We start from the raw sequence: 19,989 nt of genomic DNA on the forward strand, positions 1-19,989 counted from the left end.
AATTTCTGAAAATGCGTCACTTGACACATCTTTGGAAATGGCCTTATTTTATTGTTTTCTTTAAAATGACAGCATGCCAGAAAGAATAACTGCACAGAGAGTTTAGTGCCATTACTATCTTTAAACCAAGTAAACTTTTCAACAATAATGTTAGTTTTTGGATTGCTGCAAATGATACACTCTACCCTTAATTTGGGCCCAATTTCATGACACTGCTCTGCAGTGAAAAGTGCTTTGATTGATGTGTTTCATCACCTCAAAACTAGTCACAGGCTATACACACTGCAGGGTATTTTATATGGAAAGCTTTTTATCACAGGTAAATCATTTACCTTGCTTAACAAACATTTGTGCTTATACCCTTTATATACAGGGTGAGTAAAAATAAACGAAACCCAATTGTCGGGATTATTGTTTTAGTAAAGTTCTGCATGTAGCATCTTCAAAAATCTAGCATATGAAAGCCCAATTCATGAGCTTTCTTTAGTACAAGAATCATTCCGATCACTCATGTACTTTTCAAGTTACGGAATTTTAAACACAACCACCGTTTTTAAGTTCTGTCCACGGATCACAAAAAGGTGTGCGTTCTTTCAGCAAAACGAAAACAATTCAAACACATCCCTATTTGATTTATTTTCGTTTTCCTAAAAGAACACTTTAACCTTTTTTGTGATCCGTGGACACCACTTTAAAACGGTGGTTGTGTTTAAAATTCTGCAACTTGAGAAGTACATGAGTGATCTGAATGATTCTTGTACTAAAAGAAAGCTTATGAATTGGGCTTTCATATCCTAGATTTTGAAAGTGCTACTGGCAGAACTTCACTAAAACAATGGTCCTGACATTTGGGTTTTGGGTTTTTTTGACTCGCCCTGTATTCCTCTTACTCTTCAAAAACTTTGAGAAGTTCCTATAAAACATTTTGTAATTTTATATTCTTGAATGAGGAGTTCTATGTCATATCATTATGAATTTACTGTGAAATTCTCAAGCTTTTTATTGGTTAACGTGTTAATTTATAGTATCATTTGTTTATTATTTTTTTTGCTGTTATGCACCTGTGTACATTGAATGGAATTGGCGCAATATAAATCAATTAATTATTATTATCATTAAAAGCTCCAAATGCTTAAAAGTTTGTGTGCTATACAAACATTGGAAGAGAAGCAATCACAAGCAAATGTATACACTGCATGAAATGTTGGCCGGTAATCTCTGTGGTTTCCAGCTCTATGAAATTTGCCCTGGCCGTTAACACTAACAGGATGGACTTTATGCCGGGACAGTAGACAAGTGGATAGGAAAGTGTGACCACAAAACACCCACAGTATTGCAAGCAATGTTTCACCTACTTTTTACACATAGTATACACGTATGACTACATGACTGTGCAAAAACCTGTAAGCACACAAAAGATTGTTTTAAAGGGAATGGGGAATGTGCAACCGATTGCAACAAAATGTGGACTAACTAAATTTGGCAAATTGGGGCAGTATTTGAAAACAGTCAGTTTGTTTCCAACGATGGTCGGCCGACCATTGTTGGAAATTGATACCAAAAAAATGTCTTTTTGTTGAAAATAACGGCATTCCTGGTGCCATGATATCACAGGATGACTGAGACTATATTTCACTTGCAGCCAACTAAGGTATTTCATTTATTTGGTATTTTTTCAATTATTTTTTTTATGTTTGCAAATGTTGTATATTAGGCACACAAAAAAAATAGTCGGTCTCTGGTCAGACCGAAGTTCCGGAATTGATGCGGCGATGCGGTTTTCCTTTTTTTTTGTGGCTTTTTTTTTTTTTTTTTCCAAGCTTGAATTGAAGTACAGACAAGGCTGGTACTATTTTGCTTTTTTTGTGTCCTCATAATGCATTGGTGTCCTCCATAATTTGCCTTGGTGCCCTTTATCATTTGCCTTGGTGCAATTTCCCATTCCTTGGTGCTCCTTGGTACACAAATTTGAGGTGTGGCAATAGAGGGCGCTGTTGTAGCTTCCAAGTTAATTTGAAGAAAAAAAAAGTTGACGCGCATGATTAAAATCGACACGCGCCCTGACCAGAGACCGAGTAACCCTAACCCTTCTAAGCCTTCTCAATCCTCCAAAATCAACCAGGCGGTTTTGGAGGATTGAGGCTATAATATGCCATTTTAGTGCCAGTTGATTTTGGAGGATGCATTGTGTCAAGGTCTGAAGCTATACCTTGTGTTGTTTATGCATAGCTATGAATAATTTATACCTAGATTATACTAGATATCATTCGCACTGCTTCTGGATATCACCCCCACTGCTCCAACATGTGTCAAAGTAAATTGGAGGTTTTTGGAAGGACAGTGGTCAACTCTCAACTGAATACATTCATGAAATAATGGATTTTGGAGGATTCAGGCTGCCAACAATTTTTACAGGGTGGCAATTGGAGGATTTTGCAGGATTGAGGATGCATGGTTCCTAGCCAAAAGGGCCTAGAGGTTTAGGGTTAAGAGGATACCCGTGCACAGAGCCCACAGCTGTAAATGAGTTAGTTCAAGAACATACATAGCATACAGACAGTGGCAGTATTCAGATCCATAGCCCTCTGGTTGAGGGCCCAGAGTTACATCTATAGCTGTAAATTAGCAAACTTCTTCCGCCTTGTTCCACGTACCTGGCCAGAGAGGTTGCACAATGCGTTCAGGATCAGCCAGCCCCGGCCGTGCATAAGGAACTCCATGAGAGGACTCAGTGAAGGCAACGGTGGGGACAGTGGGCTGGTGTCGGTGGGGGAAAGGCCGGCATCGGTAGGGGGACCGCCGGGGTGGGTGGGGGCCAGCTCTTGGATGTCCGTCATGAACTGACGGACCAGGATGTTGAAGACACTGTGAATATCATTGCTGCAACGAAAGACGTGAAATTAAAAAAAATTATCATTTCAACAATAACCGTCTCAGAATGTAGATTAACAGGGAGCCATTGTTCAGCTTACATGTACCTTGATAGGTAAAAACAGGCTTACAGAAAAACCTCTGCAATGGACCGATCCAGTAGGCCCTTCCCACTGCGCACTGGGAAAATTAACACGCGCTCCTCTCCAATGCCACACTACATTTTCCTGCCGCTCGCATCATACGCGCGTGCACGCATGTCGGACTTTTGTGCACGCATGTTGGACATAAATCACGGCTGTGATTGGTCAGAATACCATGGGGCGGTGCTTACTGGATCGGTCCATTCCAAAGGGATTCTTTTAAAAAATCCTGGTATCACGAAAACTCCCTTCAAAAAGTCTTGAAATTGGGACAAATCCTGACAAAATATCCACAAATCAGGAAAAAATCATGACAAGAAAATCCTGAAATCAGGAAAAATCCTGACAAATCTCACCCCTGCATATTGTCTAGGAGCTAAGGTACATGTATGCATACAAACTACAAGAGATTTCCAATATTTTGCGGTGAAAGGATTCAGGACATTTGTGTTCTCATAAAAAAAAGTATGAATGTGAATTGAAATAAACTTCCACGGTCCGTTGGTACAGCACAATGATTGGCACTTACATCACGCATGCCTTTGTATTAAAAGCCATGAACTTATTGAATTGCGTTTAAAGGTTACGACGGTGTTGGAAATTGATGTCTTCTGTCGCTTACAATGGGGTCTATCATGCATACCCCCTCCTCTCCATGGGCGTCGCGAGGGGGGGGGGCAAGGGGGGGCGCTTGCCCCCCCCCCAGCCCCCCCCCCCCCCCCAGAAAAGCAACCAAAAAAAAAAAAAAAGTACAAAGTACAAAGTTCTGCCATTTTATAAGGGGATAAAAAGGAATTGTCAAATAAAAATTTATAAAATCTTTATAAAAGTCTCTGTAAAATTCAAAACCGTAAGGCCATCCTGACTGGCAGAATCTTGACTGAAATACAAGGCATTTTTAGAAACGAATCAGCACATTAATGAATTAAAAATGTGTACATACACATAGATTGACCGGTACCAGTACAGATGAACTATGTAAATACTACATGTACAAATGTACATACATGTAGTATGTTGGCCTGAAGTTTTGAGCAAGGTTTCCAGTCCATTGTTCCAAAGCTTTTAAACAAACTTCCAGAAATTGTGAACCTTGTTAAACACAGGGTATATCTTTCTGCACAGGATCACAGCCTTGATTTTTGTGAGTTGTCGGTGATAAGTCCGAATCGGCAAAGATACTAATATCGCAAGCAACAAACGGGAGGGGGAGACTCACAAAAGAACATGCAGAGTTCCTGTCTTAAGTAACCCTCCTACGCAAACGTACATTTTATGCAAAGTTGTCCTTTCAGTCAAAATCAATCAAGCGATTTTTCAACAGTTAATGGCTCCCAGCCTGCATGAAGCGGGATTGACTGGCTGTGACTGTTTATGTACCTTGATACAGCTTTGATTTGACTGTACAGGCGATTGATAAGCCAGCTGTGCCCACAAGTTGCCTGCTTTTGTCTGTTGACTGACTTTGACTAGTCACAGTGCTTGCCAGAAATATGATCTGACTGCTGGTAACTAGCCTGTGTAAAAGGCATTGCAGAGGAGTAGGATTGATTTGTTGACTGTCTGTGACTGTTCAGACAGCAGGAGGGTTAATACTTTGGTTAGGTAGGGGGAAAACTACATGTATAATGTACAGGATCATACACATGCATGTACATGTACATGTCATGTACAAATGTATTTCAGGTAGACACAGGAGACACCTTTCTTAACCCTAACCATCAAGTGTTCATTATGCGAAATCTTGTGAAATTGAACATGCTTAGGTTACATTTTTCCCACTCATGTTCCTTCATCTAAAAAATCAACTTCAACTGACCTTAAGAGAACTTGCCCTGAGAATACATTAGATCAATTTCACGGTTACTGCTAACTCGCATTAATATTTTTGTGCAACTTTAATACTCTGAGTGCTGTAGTCTGCATACATGTACTAGTCGGACGATGCATTTCCTTTTTCCATTTAACTTATCAAATATTCAGAGCTTTTCCCTGATGACAACAAAAAAAAAGTTATATGTTTCCTCAGTTGAGCATATGTCACTCTTTGGAAATGTGGCTACTCGCATTACACAAGGGACATGCCAAAAATGTCTTCCTTTCATTCAATAGTTTCCTTAAGAGTGAAACTGCAAAAACCAAATGAGTGTTTTAACAAGATATCTTAAAATACAAATCAGGACCAAAAAACTTTGAAACCTAATTCGGGTAAGGATGCTTTAATTTAAAGAAAAATGCTAGTTACTCGCATTACAGTTACTCGCATTACAATTGTTCCGCCCGTCTTTGTCTTTGAAACAAGATAAAATTTAGAAGAAACTAACAATGAAAAATAAACTCTTTTGTCATAAGATATGATCTGTAAAAGCAAGGTACCAAAATGAAAAACTACCTGTATTAAACTGTAAGTTTAGTCCACCCCCCCCCAAAAAAAGTTTGGGGTTTTTCATTTTTTCGACAAGAGAATACTTTTAACCATACTAAATCTCACTGGCACACCACTCAAATGAAAGGTCTTGTTGTCCCCTTGAATTTGATACCACATTTCAGGTTGTGATGCTTGTAATTCTGAAGATTTCATGAATTTTCCAATTTTCAGCCGTGTCCACTTTGTCATGGAATTTCCCATAAAAAATGTCAATATCGACCCCCTCTTGTGCAAAAGCCAACCTACCGTAATGGCAAAGGAATCACAATTCATGAAACCCTTTTTGTTGTGGGGGGGGGGGGGGAAGAAGTTCAAACCTGCATGTTAATGCGATAAGCAGAGAGTTGTTGAAATTGCAGATTAAGAATTTGACAAGGAAAGACAAGCTTCAATGCAAGTTAAATTTACCGTAATATAATACCGGTATCTCACACATCGATTTTATCTGCATGTCTACGTGGATACTAGAAATTTGATATTTCCTTTCCAGAAAGGAATTCCACCGGTTTGTTTATGTCTTTCTCACTTGACCTTAAAGTTGATCCTGTTCTAGCACTCCGAAGTATCATTGCTATCATAACAAGGCGTACATGCACACATGCATGTACTGTACGTGTTATTTATGGGCCTGATCATACCATGGAATTAATGAACAAATGGCCTCAACATAAGGTACATACATGTTACGTCCACTGCGTGCAGGCATTACTTACTTTAATCGCAACACTGCAGCGAAGAATTATTAAGGGAATAAATATGTGCTTGGCTGGTACTAAACAAGTACGTTTAAAACCGGCTTGGGGCCTGGACGCGGATAATGGCCTGAGCCAAATTCCCATTCGTATTTATACCTTTTGGTCAAAAATTGGAAAAAAATTTTTAAAATTCACAAGTTTCCAACGATTTTATTCAACGATAAGCCAGTTTGGTATTCTGCGCATGTTCACATTAAGATTTGACGATGTTTCTTTCGGAATAAACATTTCATCGTATGCGTGCAAGAGCATAGCAGGGTACCAGCAAAATTAAAGAGATCGTCGTGTTCTGAAGTAACATTTTGCAACAAAAAAAATTTGGACAACAAAGTGTTTTTAAGTGCCTTGTGTGTCCAAACTTTTGTGCTAACAAAATTTCTATCTCTTTCAATTGCACGAAAAATCACACAGAATGCAGATTTGGTTACCACATCCCCCATAGCCTCGTGTGCATTTATCTGCCACAAGCTGATTTACCCGATCATAGATCGGGTAGGGCGTAGTGTTGGGGATGAAAATGTGGGGAGTTAAATGTAAATGGGGGATATAGTTGGGGAGACATGCAGTTATAGAAAAGCAATTTTTGTGGTGTGATCTGAGACAATTTCTGACCACTAAAACCAATTTGAGCAAAAGATCATCTTTTAAAGTTTGGAGTTTAAAGTAATTGAATCAGCTACATGTATTCTGAGTAATGAGAATCATAATTCATTGTAGGCTACAACATTTTTATTCGGGGAAGAAAAAGTGTGGGGGGGGGGGACACCAAACAATGTCCCCCGCCTGAAAATGGGGGGGGGGGGGGCCTGTCCCCCGTCGATTTACGCACATGATAATTATGTACCGTGGCAACTGTCTGTAAATGTTGCCGTTGGTCTGTTAAATTGGCTTTTTGTGAGGCAGTCGCATTTGGAAAACGTAGATGGGGGATATAGTTGAGGAGACGTGCAGTTATAGAAAAGCAATTTATGTGGTGTGATCTGAGACAATTTCTGACCACTAAAACCAATTTGAGCAAAAGATCATCTTTTAAAGTTGGAGTTTGGAGTAATTGAATCAGCTACATGTATTCTGAGTAATGAGAATCATTATTGTAGGCTACAATATTTTTATTCGGGGAAGAAAAAGTGGGGGGGGGGGCCAAACAATGTCCCCCGCCTGAAAATGTGGGGGGGGGGGGCGGGTTCCCCCTGTCCCCGTCGATTTACGCACATGATAATTATGTACCGTGGCGACTGTCTGTAAATGTTGCCGTTGGTCTGATAAATGGGCTTTTTGTGAGGCAGTCGCATTTTGGAAAAAGGAGTGAAAAGGTTACCGTAGTACACAGGCGAAGCCTGATTTTACAGTTTTGACAATAAATAATAATGCAATAAAACGTGATGGTGTCATTTGAAATGAAAATGTTGAGTGTGACCATAAAATATGGAGGAAGGTCATAATTAAGTTTCAGTATTGGACTCTTCAACAAACGTTAACTTGAACTTCTTACAATTTGCGAGACCGTCTGGCGAGGAAAAAGTCGATTCAACTTTTATTCAAGTTGGTTCAACCATCTATATAAGAGCAAGTTTTACTCGACCTCCGAGAAATGTTTGCTCCTGAAAGGATCCGAGACCGCGGTCTCCCGCGACGCCAAAATGGCTCCACGTCCATGGAAAAATGTGGAGGGTGTCTTCCGCCGGGTCGGACACTAAAGTCTTTTTCGTCGATTTTTTTGTGACTGCGTTTAAGATCGCGATAGTTGAAGCAATGCATCGATCCTTCGTTGACCCCAAACAGGCCCCCGAAATTATAACGCGACACTGAATTATACATGGCGGGCAGCGAACTCACAACGCTCAGCCTTGGTGGTGGAAGCATGGAGCTGTAAATACATTGCGGAAGCAACAGCACTCTATCACACGACGTCACATGCTTGTGCTTCAAATAGCGAGCACCGTAGACTCAACCTCGTTTCCAGGGTGTGGAGCAGGCTGCAGTACGCGTTGCCAGTGACGGTTTTACGCATAGCCGGGAAGTACCACGCAATGTAGACTTTCGATTGGTCAGACCGCGCTAGGCATACTAATGTGTAGTCCTGAATATTCGTTGCACTCGGCGCAGGGGCGGCAAGCGAAGCATATGAAAGAACAGGGACACTTGGTGGCCACGCACCATGGACAAAAAATATTTTACCAAGGTCACCACATACTAACGTTTGGCGAACGCTTTCGCAGAAGGGCCGAGTAGAACACGTAAACGAAACCCCTACGTTGACCTCGCTGACCTCGCACTGTCTAGACACGCAGAAAAGCCAGCACGGGGGGCGGCCAAGCAGTCAACGTGAAAGCGCACACGACGGCAAATTCCTGAGCAAAATCCAGTCACGAAAAATCGACGAAACCGATCGCCGGTCCGTACGGGAAAATCAGGACGACCCGAAGCGTCCGACCCGGCGGAAGACACCCTCCGCATTTTTCCACGGACGTGGAGCGATTTTGGGGCCGCGGGAGCCCGCGGTCTCGGATCCTTTCATGAGCAAACATCGTCTCGGGGGCGAGTAAACTTCTCTCTTATATATATAGATGTTTTTCCCGAAAAAAATATGGTCGAATCTTGTTGTGCACCAGACTATTTTGAAATACCGAATTGCCCTTTTCTACTTTATGTTTTGTGAAAAAAACCTGGCCATGTCTATGGTATCATGTGCCTCATGCGACTAGTATTAAAAATCTCCTTATATGGAGATGTGGCGCAGAACGCAGCAGTGCCAGTGTAGTGTGAATTTAGGACTCTATGAACATGATTAAATATGGACTCATTGGTAGTATTGCGCATGTCTAAGTGCAGATAATGATTAGGAGAGTGACTGCTCACTAGGCTTTAACCAATACACTAGGCTTTAACCAATACACTAGGCTTTAACCAATACACTAGGCTTTAACCAATACATGGGTAAAAGGGACAAGATTTCACAGGAGTCCAAATTTCATGTGACACCGGAAAAAAGTGTCCAAAATCAGTTGGTGTTTTATCAACCATGTGACAGGCTCTTTATGAATGTCAAAAAAACAAACATTTTTAACCTTTAGCCTTTGTCATTTCTGTGGCTTATGTAAAAGTTCATTAACCTTGGTTCCACTGCTTGGCTGTATCAATGTTGTGTAACAGACACACAAATACACACACAAACAAAATAAAAAATATGTTTCCTGAACTCACCAGAAGTTGATGAGGTCTTCCCTGTCGATTGCTGGGTTGGCCGACATTGACAGAAAGGCGTGCAGGAAATCCTCCAACTTCAAATGCTTTTCCTGCACAAAATAAACAAGCAAAAGGAGTGGTATGGTATTCCAGCTTGTCTAGCTTTCGTAAACACCAGGACACATAAATGAAAATGTGCATGTAAGTGTCAATGTAGAGGAAAAAACGGTAATTTATTTGTTTCTTTGAGAATATTCGTTTAGTCCAAAAATGGACATTTATTTAAATGTAATTGCCCAGGGCTGTCTTTTCATTTGGTGTTCAACAAAAGTTTGGGGTGTAATGGTGCCAATTTCTGTACTGGAATAAGATTTTTTTCGCAGTGATATGCAGATCTGATACTACACCGTGCCCTCTGGAGACATGCACACAATAGGGAACAAAAGATTCTATACGTCTCCACAGGGCAATTTCTATAGATGAATACGTCTCTACAAGGTTTTCACGAAATAGATATATGGATTTTATCCAGGGTATGTTGATCTGTCGCAAATGGTAGAGTTTTAGAAAAAGGATATTTAGTCCGAATTTCAGCCAAGGAAATTAATTCTGGTTAAAATAAGAGCATTTTGAAACTGTACTTTCAAACTCGAAAACTTTAGTACACGAGAAGAAAGAAATGCCTCCACAAGGATATAAATTTCAGTATGTGTGTACACACAGTGCAGCAATCTCAACCAAACAAAAGACAGAATCTCTCAACGCGTAAACAAATTAACAACTTATTTCTCTGTCCCAAACTACATATGACACAATGTGTATCAGCTTATTTGGATCTGGTTTGCTGATGACAATAAATCAATGCCACACCATGGTGAGAGTACAATATTTATTTCTCCCCACGAAATGTACCGGTACTAACATTTATTACGGTAGATTATGTAAATCTTCACAATTTTTAACTTCTTTTACACCGTTACCATGCAACATAAACCTATGCTTGTGATGCGTGTTGGGTTATTTACAGCGAGATTGCACTCTCGCTTTCACATTGCTGTCTTGAAAAACCATAAATTAAAAAGTGAAATACAGTGTGTCATTCTGTCTCAAGTCATGTGCTGGCTGTCACATCTGCCACGTACATCATGTGACTACCAAAACAAGTCATGATCCCTCAATAAAGACATGACCACAACCTGGAACAAGGCCAGGGGCGTACAGCCCAGAAATGACAGGGAGTGAAGGATGACAGAACTCAACCCATCAAACCCCAACGGCAATTCGTCAGGATGGGTACAGTACCCCTAAACTGACAGTCTTTTACATTGGGTTGGCACACCTCTAGAATCAAAAGTCAGAAATATGTATGTGCAGTTTCCCATATGGTGTTGGAAATTTGCCAGGATGGGTATGGTTCCTGCTAGGGAGTTAGGGTTAAGGGGTTGAAAATAAAAACCGAGAAAAGGAGCAGTCTTGTTTTCAGGTGAACTTTCGACCCTAGTCTCAAAAGGTGACCCCTGGAGTGTAAGGTTTCCCATTCTGATTGGTAAAAGCAATTTATGAACATTAAACAAAACAAGTAATTGTATCATGCACTTGATGATTTTTCCGTCAAGTTTGTGTGCATATTCACTGAGAACATTGCTCATAAATTACCCTTACTGAACACCAAAAAAAACCCACTCATCGAAACGTGAAACTAATCTGTTTGAAGACATTTGTATTGTATAACCATTACCGGTATGTTACCGGTACTTATCATCACTTGATATACTTGAACTCGCTGGCTCTACTGTACACAATAAGCCTGGGCTAGTCTTGCTTCTAAACTTTGAATATAGGACTGTGCATCAGAACTGGGTATCCGGGTACCCAAGTACCCGAGCGTTGATGTCAGGAACCGGTTCCAGATTATGGGATCAAGTACCCGTAACCAACTTTAAAAATTACTTTGTAACTTCTCAGAAAAAGAAAAAGAAAGGTTTTGAATGCCATTTGTGGGGAATTTTCAAAATAAAAACCAGGTTTATAGGAAAACAAAACATATTTCACGTTAATAACGCTCGCGAAAGTCGCAGTTTACACCGTAAAGTTACACGTACATGTATAAACCTCACTGTACACACGTCTGTGTGGTTGTACTGCACCGATGTAGTTAAAGTGTGTGGACCTTTATCAATGTTTATGAACAATCTGAACAGCAACTTCCGAGATTTGAATTTTTGGTTGGGTTTCTTTCGCGGGTGCCCGAGTACCGGGTTTTTTTCAACCGGTTACCCGGTTCCCGTACTACCAGAAAATGCACATCCCTAACTTTGAATCAAAAATGTGACCCCACTTTTGTGAGGCTTTGAGTCCACGCAGAAGCCAATACCAGTTTCCCCAAGATTCAATTCCAAATACTTCAAAAAAAAATTAATAATATGTCGTAAACGATCAAGTCTTAGAGTTGAGTTTATTCTTAATACAGCCTCAAATTAGCCACTGTTTTCGCCCTGCTCCTTTTTGTCATCTATTTTCACGTCAATTCTTAATGGAACTGTGACTCTTGAACAGAATCAAAATCAATTGCTAAATTATTCAATTTCATCCATGTAAAACACTAGTGTTTTGTACAAGTATTTTGTAACGTGTCTTTCTCACCTTCTGAAGGGCCTCGGTAACCTCGCCTGAGTTGAGAGAGATGAACGCCTCCCACCTGCCTCTGAGGTTTCGCCCCATTCTGCTCCCATTCTCCATCCTGGATCCACGTCGATCTTCCACGTAAGTCTTCCAGTCACACGACCATTTCTACTACGCGGGTACAAGTGTGTGTCGACAAACCATTATCCAACAAGTTAGATCTAAAATGGAACAAATAATAAATAACCAAAATACAAAGTTCAAATTTTTAACCGATAACAGAATTCATAGATTACACAACATGTACATAAGTGTATGTAAATGTACACGTGTACATGTACATGTACCATGTATGCATGTGCCAGCAGTTCAGTACTACAGTAGACATGTACACTGTCAACTAACATGCCTTGTAATTGTGTATATAGCAGCACTGAAATGGTACACTGTTGCATCATCTACATGTACACATTTATATGATGAATTCACAACCCACTACAGAACAGAAACTGCCTCGACAGAAATACAACTGCATACATGTGACACTGAGCATATTAAACAGAAAGTGAAACTTTTTGAAACCTGAGCACTGCATTAGCACAGGTATAAACAAATTGCGTTGATTTCTTCTACTTTTACTTCTACTTTAACAGACAAAAACCTGTTTTTTGCTGAAAGGTATTTGGTGCCTTACAAAAGCGTCTACCACTTACCATGCTTACACAATTACTGTCCCTGGAAGTGCTTTCAATTTACATGCATGTATACACTCAATTCTACTATCAAAGACTGTGCGTGAGGAAAGTTTCATTGATTGTTACATACGCATGTTTGTACCATTAGGTTACAACTCCAGCTCCTTTTGCTGTATGGTACATGTATACTGCTGTTTGAGGAACATCAAACCAAATATTTCATCACCGTCAACAATATCATTACATTTTTCTGGGGTTTTCCCCCAGGTAAAGAGAGGAAGGCCAAGGGGGTGTACATGTACAAACTATCATACATGTACATGTAGTTCTGCTACCAGAAATGTTACATGTGCCACATGACTCTTACAAAATGTAAAGTTGCTCTTCTTGAAACAATGTGCAAGTCTTCGAAATAATTTGCCAAATTTGGCAAAATTGGATCAAGAAAACACATATTAGAAGTATCACACTACAAATCTCATAATCACGTTTGAACTTTCTTCCCCTGATCCCACGGATCAAAGTTATCAAACACTCGGGTGACTCCAGTTTCCTGAAGGTGAGGTTAAAGGCTTGGTAAAAAAAAAAAAAAAAAAGAAGTGTGAATGGATACTGCAATCAGATCCCTAATCGCATGATCAGGGTGAGTAAACAGATTATATTAAATGGAAAAAAATGGTGGTCAGTCAATTCCAATGGGAAAGCAACACCTCCTTGTGGTATGAGAAATGATGGGCCAGAATTTGCATACACGTACATGTACATTTGTATGCATGCATGTTTTGTTTTTTTTCCAACATTAAACAGCAGACTCCCTTGTTTGGTTCTATTTTGTTTTGTTAGTTTTGCAGTGGTTTGTGCTTTGTGTCCTTGACTTCATTTTAGCATCTGTCATTATCTTCTTCTATGCCTACACAAACTGTTCTCAAAAATTGTACTTGGTACTTGGTTGGTGCTTCTCCTAAATACTCCGCAGGGGAGTTTTAACAGGAAGCCAGAAACACTGGGGCGAACCCCTTCTCTTAGCGATAAGTGTCACTGGGTTGTTTTATGTGCATTGCATTACACAACACATGGGACCTACGGCTTTACGTCCCATCCGAAGGACGAAGCAATAATGGTTAAGTGTCTTGCTTAAGGGCACAAGTGTCCACCCAGCGGGCTCGAACCCACATTCTGCTGCCTCTGAAGCACCAAAGCATGAGTCCGGTGCAGTGCTCTTAACCGCTAGGCCATGACACTGCAATGGTTTTTAAAAGAAACTTGAAGAATATTGCATTCACTGCATATGTACAAGTATGTGTTCTATTGTTTACATGAATGTAAAATTGTAAATCTGCTGTGTTGCAGTCAGTAAACATGTTGACAAATTAGAGGACAGTTTGTGGTAACACCATGCCATGCCAGAACACTATGTAAATATACATTGTATGATTCTGAGAAGTATAATCGACATGCCCAGTGGGCTGGTACTCTAATGACATTTTGACAAAACTTTCTTTCCTTTTGTGTTTTTTTTTTTTGGTTTTTTTTTTTATCTTGACATACCGGTAAAAGGTGAAATTGGGCACAAAAGTGACCCGATAGGTGTAATTAGGCACAAAAGTGACCGGACAGAAACGTACGTGGACCTTGGACTGATCAATTTTGTTTTGTCATTATCAGTGTTATACATGTACACGTACATGTCAAGGGCACATGAACTGTCACGTAGAGAGTCAAATTCCTTCACTTACCCATACCAGTGAAACAAATCCCCAATAATTGAAAACACTCAAAAATGCACAGGAAATTCTGATCAAAAGCTGTTGCGCACTGCAGGGGAGTCGATTTTTGTTACGCAAAAACAAACAAATTGTGCGAACAGGACTTCACACTCATGTCATTCAGACAAGTTGAGCGAATACAGTACATGTACATGTACAGAGTGCATACCTATGTTCCCCAATACCAATGTTCCCCAATACCGATGTTCCCCGAAATCCCTATCCTATAACCCTAGGCTTAACCCTAACCCTAATCCTAAGAATTTCTGGAAACATCGGTATTGGGAAACATCGGTATTGGGAAACATCGGGTAGACCCCCATGTGCATGTTCAGAAAAAAAATCCTACTGTAATTTCACCCACATGCAAATAAAGCTGTTTACAAAACCTGTAAATTCTGAGATTTGTTTGTCAAATGGCACATCAAACAGCTAGACACAGTTAGGAATCATTCACAACTTTACAGTCACTTCGCCCCTTGTGAATATGTCCCAAACCACTTCGCCCTATCACCACTTCGCCCTATTACCACTTCACGCTATCACCACTTCGCCCTATTACCACTTCACGCTATCACCACTTCGCCCTATCGCCACTTTGCCCCATTTTTACCACTTCACCCCATTACCTTGATTTTGTTTTGCTTTAATTTCTGCTGAAGAAAAACATATATTGACTTTGAATACTACTGTTCCATAAACGTTTTCTAAAAGTGCTGTGCAAATAAAATTAATTTAAGCCCATTCAGCATTTCGCTATAAAATTTGCAGCTGAGAAGGCAGCTAAAGAAACCTATTTTTTTATGAAAAAAGAAGAAAATACTGTGACTGAGTGGTTACAAATAAGTTCACTGAAAGTAGAAAACGACAATTGGGCCTATGTCATTAAAAAGATACATTAAAAACTTTGTAATCAAAATGGCAATGCATCCATACCCGGAACGCGCCTTCATTACCGAAGCGGAACGATTGCTATTAATGCAACTGCGTATTTACTTTCCGACCCAAAGTTTCAAAAGTAAAGAGTTTCTTAAAAAGATGTTTTGTGAATCCTTTAAAATGCCGTCCAAGAAAACTGTGAAAGAAAGATCACACTTAAACCTGATGAAAGAAACAGGAAAACAGGAAAAGGAAACTGGGGCAAAGTGGAAATGGGGCAAAGTGGTGTAGGGCATAGTGACATTGGGGAAATGGATATAAGGCGAAATGACGTACATTGTATGTACACCCCATTCACATAAATGTAATAGCTATTGGGTGCACTTATTCAATAGCTCTACCATTAATCTGCAGTGTACACACCATGTACACATATATACGTGTACAGGTACCGGTATTTATCCAAAATGCTCCAGGCTTTACATTTGTACTTAGCCTATTTGGCACAAAAGCGTGCCCCATCAGGTTGGAACCCAAGTTTCAGAACAGAGATCTGCTGCTATAAAAAGTTGGGCATGCAGCAACTTACTTCATGTACTTCTTGTTCCATTCAAAAACAATCATGTCTTTCCTGATCAACAAACTAGTTGGACTTGGCAAACTGAAACCTTTAGTCAAGTCTTCTGATGAGGGACTCCAGTTGAGCCGGGTAATTTGCTCGCAGTGACTCAAGTCGAGTCAAGTCATTTACCTGTTGTCTGATCTTATTCATGTACATATACCTCAAACTCTACTCTGAGTTAACATATCTGGAACAAATGGATGTGTAATGCCTTTGCTAGGACATCAAGCAATCAACCTCTAACCTCATGGTGTACGTGTTAGAAATAGAAGGGTGAACAATTATGAACCATGCTATACCGGTACGTACACGTCACTCACACTTGCTGCTAAGTGCCAGAGACACCAAGTTGTACTTGGGCCAAAAAAAAATACTTCTACTTCCGATCACATGCCTTTCAATAGGGTCAGTCGATCAGTATTTCTTTCTTTTTTTGCCAATTTTTTTAATGCAGATTGAATGGGGTATGCAATTACATGCAAAGTTTTAGCCTGAAATATTTGCATTACACTACGAAAGCTATACACAAAACGGACACAAAAAGTGAATAAAACCTACCTTAATTATTGTCAATATATTTACGTTCAATTATTCTTAAAAATATAATGGAAAATTCAGGTCGTTCGCACCATATGTACGTGTACAATGCTAGTCAAGATGGGAAACTGGCCAAAACTCTGTAACTAGCGTGATGTACTGTGTGCATGTGTGGAGCGCAGCCAACAGACCTCGTTTTTACGGTCAAAAATTTCGGGAGACACGCTGCATGTATCACTCCAAATATGAGTAGTGCGATCTCGAAATGAACTCTTGAACACGGAAAATACATACACAGACAAACTAGATCAATTCTGTGAATTAACTTGCAAAAATGTTAATCAAATTAGGTTTTGCCTTCACCCAAATCCCATCTTATTAATTGCAAAAATTCTCCATCGGTGTTTTGTTGGCATTTTTACATTGTCGAATCCGACCAGTTGACAGTGCACCGGCCTGCAATGCATAGCCATGCTAGCGCTATGAATGATCGCAAAGCCGTGCACAGACTGGTTACCACATTTTCATCATGTCTTCTAGATTGGCCCCTGCGCGGCGCGGCGGGAACCAGTTGTCGCTGCATTGAGCCAGGTTTACGTAGGTGTTTACAGTCACTGTAACATCGAATTGCGAAGTAGTTATATCGCGAAGCGAATTTGTAAAAACAACGGAGGTTTCTTTTGAAAAAAAATAGCGAATGTAAGTAAGAAAACAAATAAATTACAAGTTTTTTTGATGCAAAAGGGTTGTTGAGAGGTATTTTGTGAAGACAGAAAAGACAACAAGATTTTATTTTTATTTAGTCAATCAGTAAATTGGTTTTTTTTTTGAATTGCCGATAACATTTTTAGGGTCGCGGCCTAAAAATAGGGTCGGATGGGTAACCGGAAGCAGAAGTATTATTTGTTTGGCCTTAGTTACTTCTTTTGTATTTGTATTACATGGATGAAACGGTGAACTTTTTGATGAATTTTGCCGCGAAAACTACATGTATGCTGTGTCCAGGACAACTCTAGTTGGCCCGGCCCAACTAGGCGCTTTAAATGGGACGGTCCCAACTTAAGTGGAGACTGATGGTATAGTTGGTGCATAACAGGACTTAGTATAACTTACTTTTAACCAAAAAAATAATACATTTATAAATAAATTTACTTTTTTCCTTTCTAACTCATGACCATCAACCGAGTCACAGGTTTAGGCCTTTATGGCAAACAGCAGTTACAGGATATTGCTTTCTAGACTCTCAACATGAACATCAAAAAATTATATTAACTTGATGATAATTCATGAAATATGATAGCATTGATAAGGGCCTACTTAAAAGCATTCTACATGGCCCAAAGTCAAGCCGGCCCTGGGATGGCAAATCCACCTCAACCGAAAATACGAGTGTTTGAGATGAGACCACTGTGCTTGCAGTGAATGCTTTAGGGATTTAAAAATGTTACTGAGAGGAACCTTCATCTGGTATTACATTGTCATTCAGTTCTTCTGATTTGAAAATCACAGGTGTGTGGAAAAAGGCACACCTGGATATTTCTACTGCAGGTGTGTGATATTTCTACTGCAGGTGTGTGATTTTTCTATGAGTGTGATTTTTCTAGGCGTGTGATTCTGTGGTCCAAGGTGGGACTGAACAATCTGGTACTGTTTTTGTAATATTCATCTTGGTTTACAGTAAAGCCATTTCAAGAGCTCACAGAAAAGGGTTGCTTATTGCCCAGTTCCTAACAAATTTGGTTTTAAGTTTTGTGGCGTGGGGGTGCGATCGCAAGCCTTAAATCAGAAGGACTGGTACTTTGTATTCAGGGGACAGAAATCAAGGGCCTCATCCTTTTTTTTTTCAAAAAGGCAGGACGCTACACATGTGTTTTTTTTTATTTGGCTTTGTGTTGTGTTTGCTCAGCCATGCCAAAATATAGGCCTGGATTATGCTTGGAATCCCCCGTACTGCTCCAGGATGTCACTGGCCGAGCCTCAACATATTGACAGTCACTGATTTTGCAGGATTCAGGCAGTGGTCACCCCTCCAGGGACCATATACATGTAGTCAAGAAATAATGAAGGAATTTGCAGGATTGAGGCTATACATGCTATTTTTCCATGAGGCCAATTGGAGGATTTTGCAGGATGGAGGCTACATGTACATCCTAGCAAAAAGGCCTCTGGGGAGTAAGGGTTATTGAAACCAATGGCCCATTTTTTTTTTTTTTACGAAAACAGAAGAAAATACTGTGAGTGGTAAAAATAAATTGACCATTATACCGGTAGCTCCATGCTGAAAGTAGGAAACAATAAGTGGAACTACGCCGTTAAAGGGTTCATGAGAAGAAGTTTTCTTACAAATCTTAGGAACACATCTTCTGAAACTTTCTACTCCTCTTAAATGTATGAAAACTATTTGACATCCCTTTTTGGTTAATTTTATTGAAAAGTGCATGTTTTTTTTTAAATTTAAAAAAAATTATGCTTTTCTGAACAACCGAGAGCGCTGTTGCTGTGATGTCATTTAAGAAAAAAACACATTTCAGTTTAGGGGTTTTTTGTTCAAGCTGTGAACACAAATATTGAAAATATGTCATTAAAAACATTTGTGAGAAAAATTTGCTCACCGGCTTCCTGCCATGTACTGACACAACGAATCACCAAAGAAAAGAAATTTAGGACAGCAAAATAGCCAAAATTCTGGCAACTTGTTGTGCTGAAAAAAAAATAGCTGTAACATTGAGGTTTAAATTCTACCTGAAATGACATCACACTGTTTTGTTTTGTCATGAATATGGAAATTCGCATTGCTATTTTTATTGGCATTAAAACCAAAACCCTCAAAAATGGCCAAACGAAACTTGAAAATAATGGGTCACAAAGGTGCACTTCCAAGGATTGCATTAAAAAAAAATTACATGCATGGGCCCTTTAAATATGCCAGGGCCGAAGCGCTTGGCCCTATCCTAGCCCGGCCCTGCACTGTGTGCTCTGGAGTTTTCTCCATTGCGCGCGGGCGCCACACATGCCGTAGGCCTATGGGCCGGCTAGCTCCCCCCGTTGGCTGTCTAGTCTCGGCTCAAAGTCAAAGTCAAACTAAAGAAACAGCACCAAATATAAATGACAGTCAAAAACAATTTGACGATTCACATCATACATTACCTGTGTGATGTCCTTATCGTGTGAGAACAAGAGCAAGAATTTGTTGTACTGTATCGAGGTGAAAAAGTGGGTGCAACTGGCGTTCTCGTGATGTACGTCTGAACTCTACACTGTACACGACGTCAAATGTGACCCTGGCGAAATTTCTACTTTACAATAAGTACCAGACTAAAGACCTCGAAAATAGACCAATCATGCAGAAAAGGTGGGGAAACTCGCCGTGTGTACGCGGGGCACAAGACAAATGTCTGAAATCTAGAAGTATTACAATTATAACAGAACATCAATGATATCGAGCACCAGACTTAATGTACGACCAAAACACGTACACCGTGCCA

General features: G+C 40.0%; 1 protein-coding gene across 2 annotated transcripts in view; it reads right to left on the bottom strand.

The window, feature by feature from the left end:
• Positions 1–19,789, bottom strand: part of LOC119741916 (lysosomal-trafficking regulator-like) — a 79,121-nt gene extending 59,332 nt beyond the window's left edge. For both annotated transcript variants that reach the window (XM_038217864.1, XM_038217863.1), the window contains exons 1-4: positions 19,652–19,789; positions 12,027–12,226; positions 9,402–9,493; positions 2,655–2,880 (exon numbers count right to left, since the gene is read on the bottom strand). In XM_038217864.1, the coding sequence (XP_038073792.1) occupies positions 2,655–2,880; positions 9,402–9,493; positions 12,027–12,122 (414 nt within the window). In that variant the 5' untranslated portion in view covers positions 12,123–12,226; positions 19,652–19,789. The remainder of the gene's footprint in view (positions 1–2,654; positions 2,881–9,401; positions 9,494–12,026; positions 12,227–19,651) is intronic.
• Positions 19,790–19,989: the final 200 nt, after the last annotated feature.

The sequence above is a fragment of the Patiria miniata genome, unplaced genomic scaffold (genome assembly GCF_015706575.1).
Source record: "Patiria miniata isolate m_02_andy unplaced genomic scaffold, ASM1570657v1 HiC_scaffold_5, whole genome shotgun sequence".
In the NCBI taxonomy this organism is placed as follows: Eukaryota; Metazoa; Echinodermata; class Asteroidea; order Valvatida; family Asterinidae; genus Patiria; species Patiria miniata.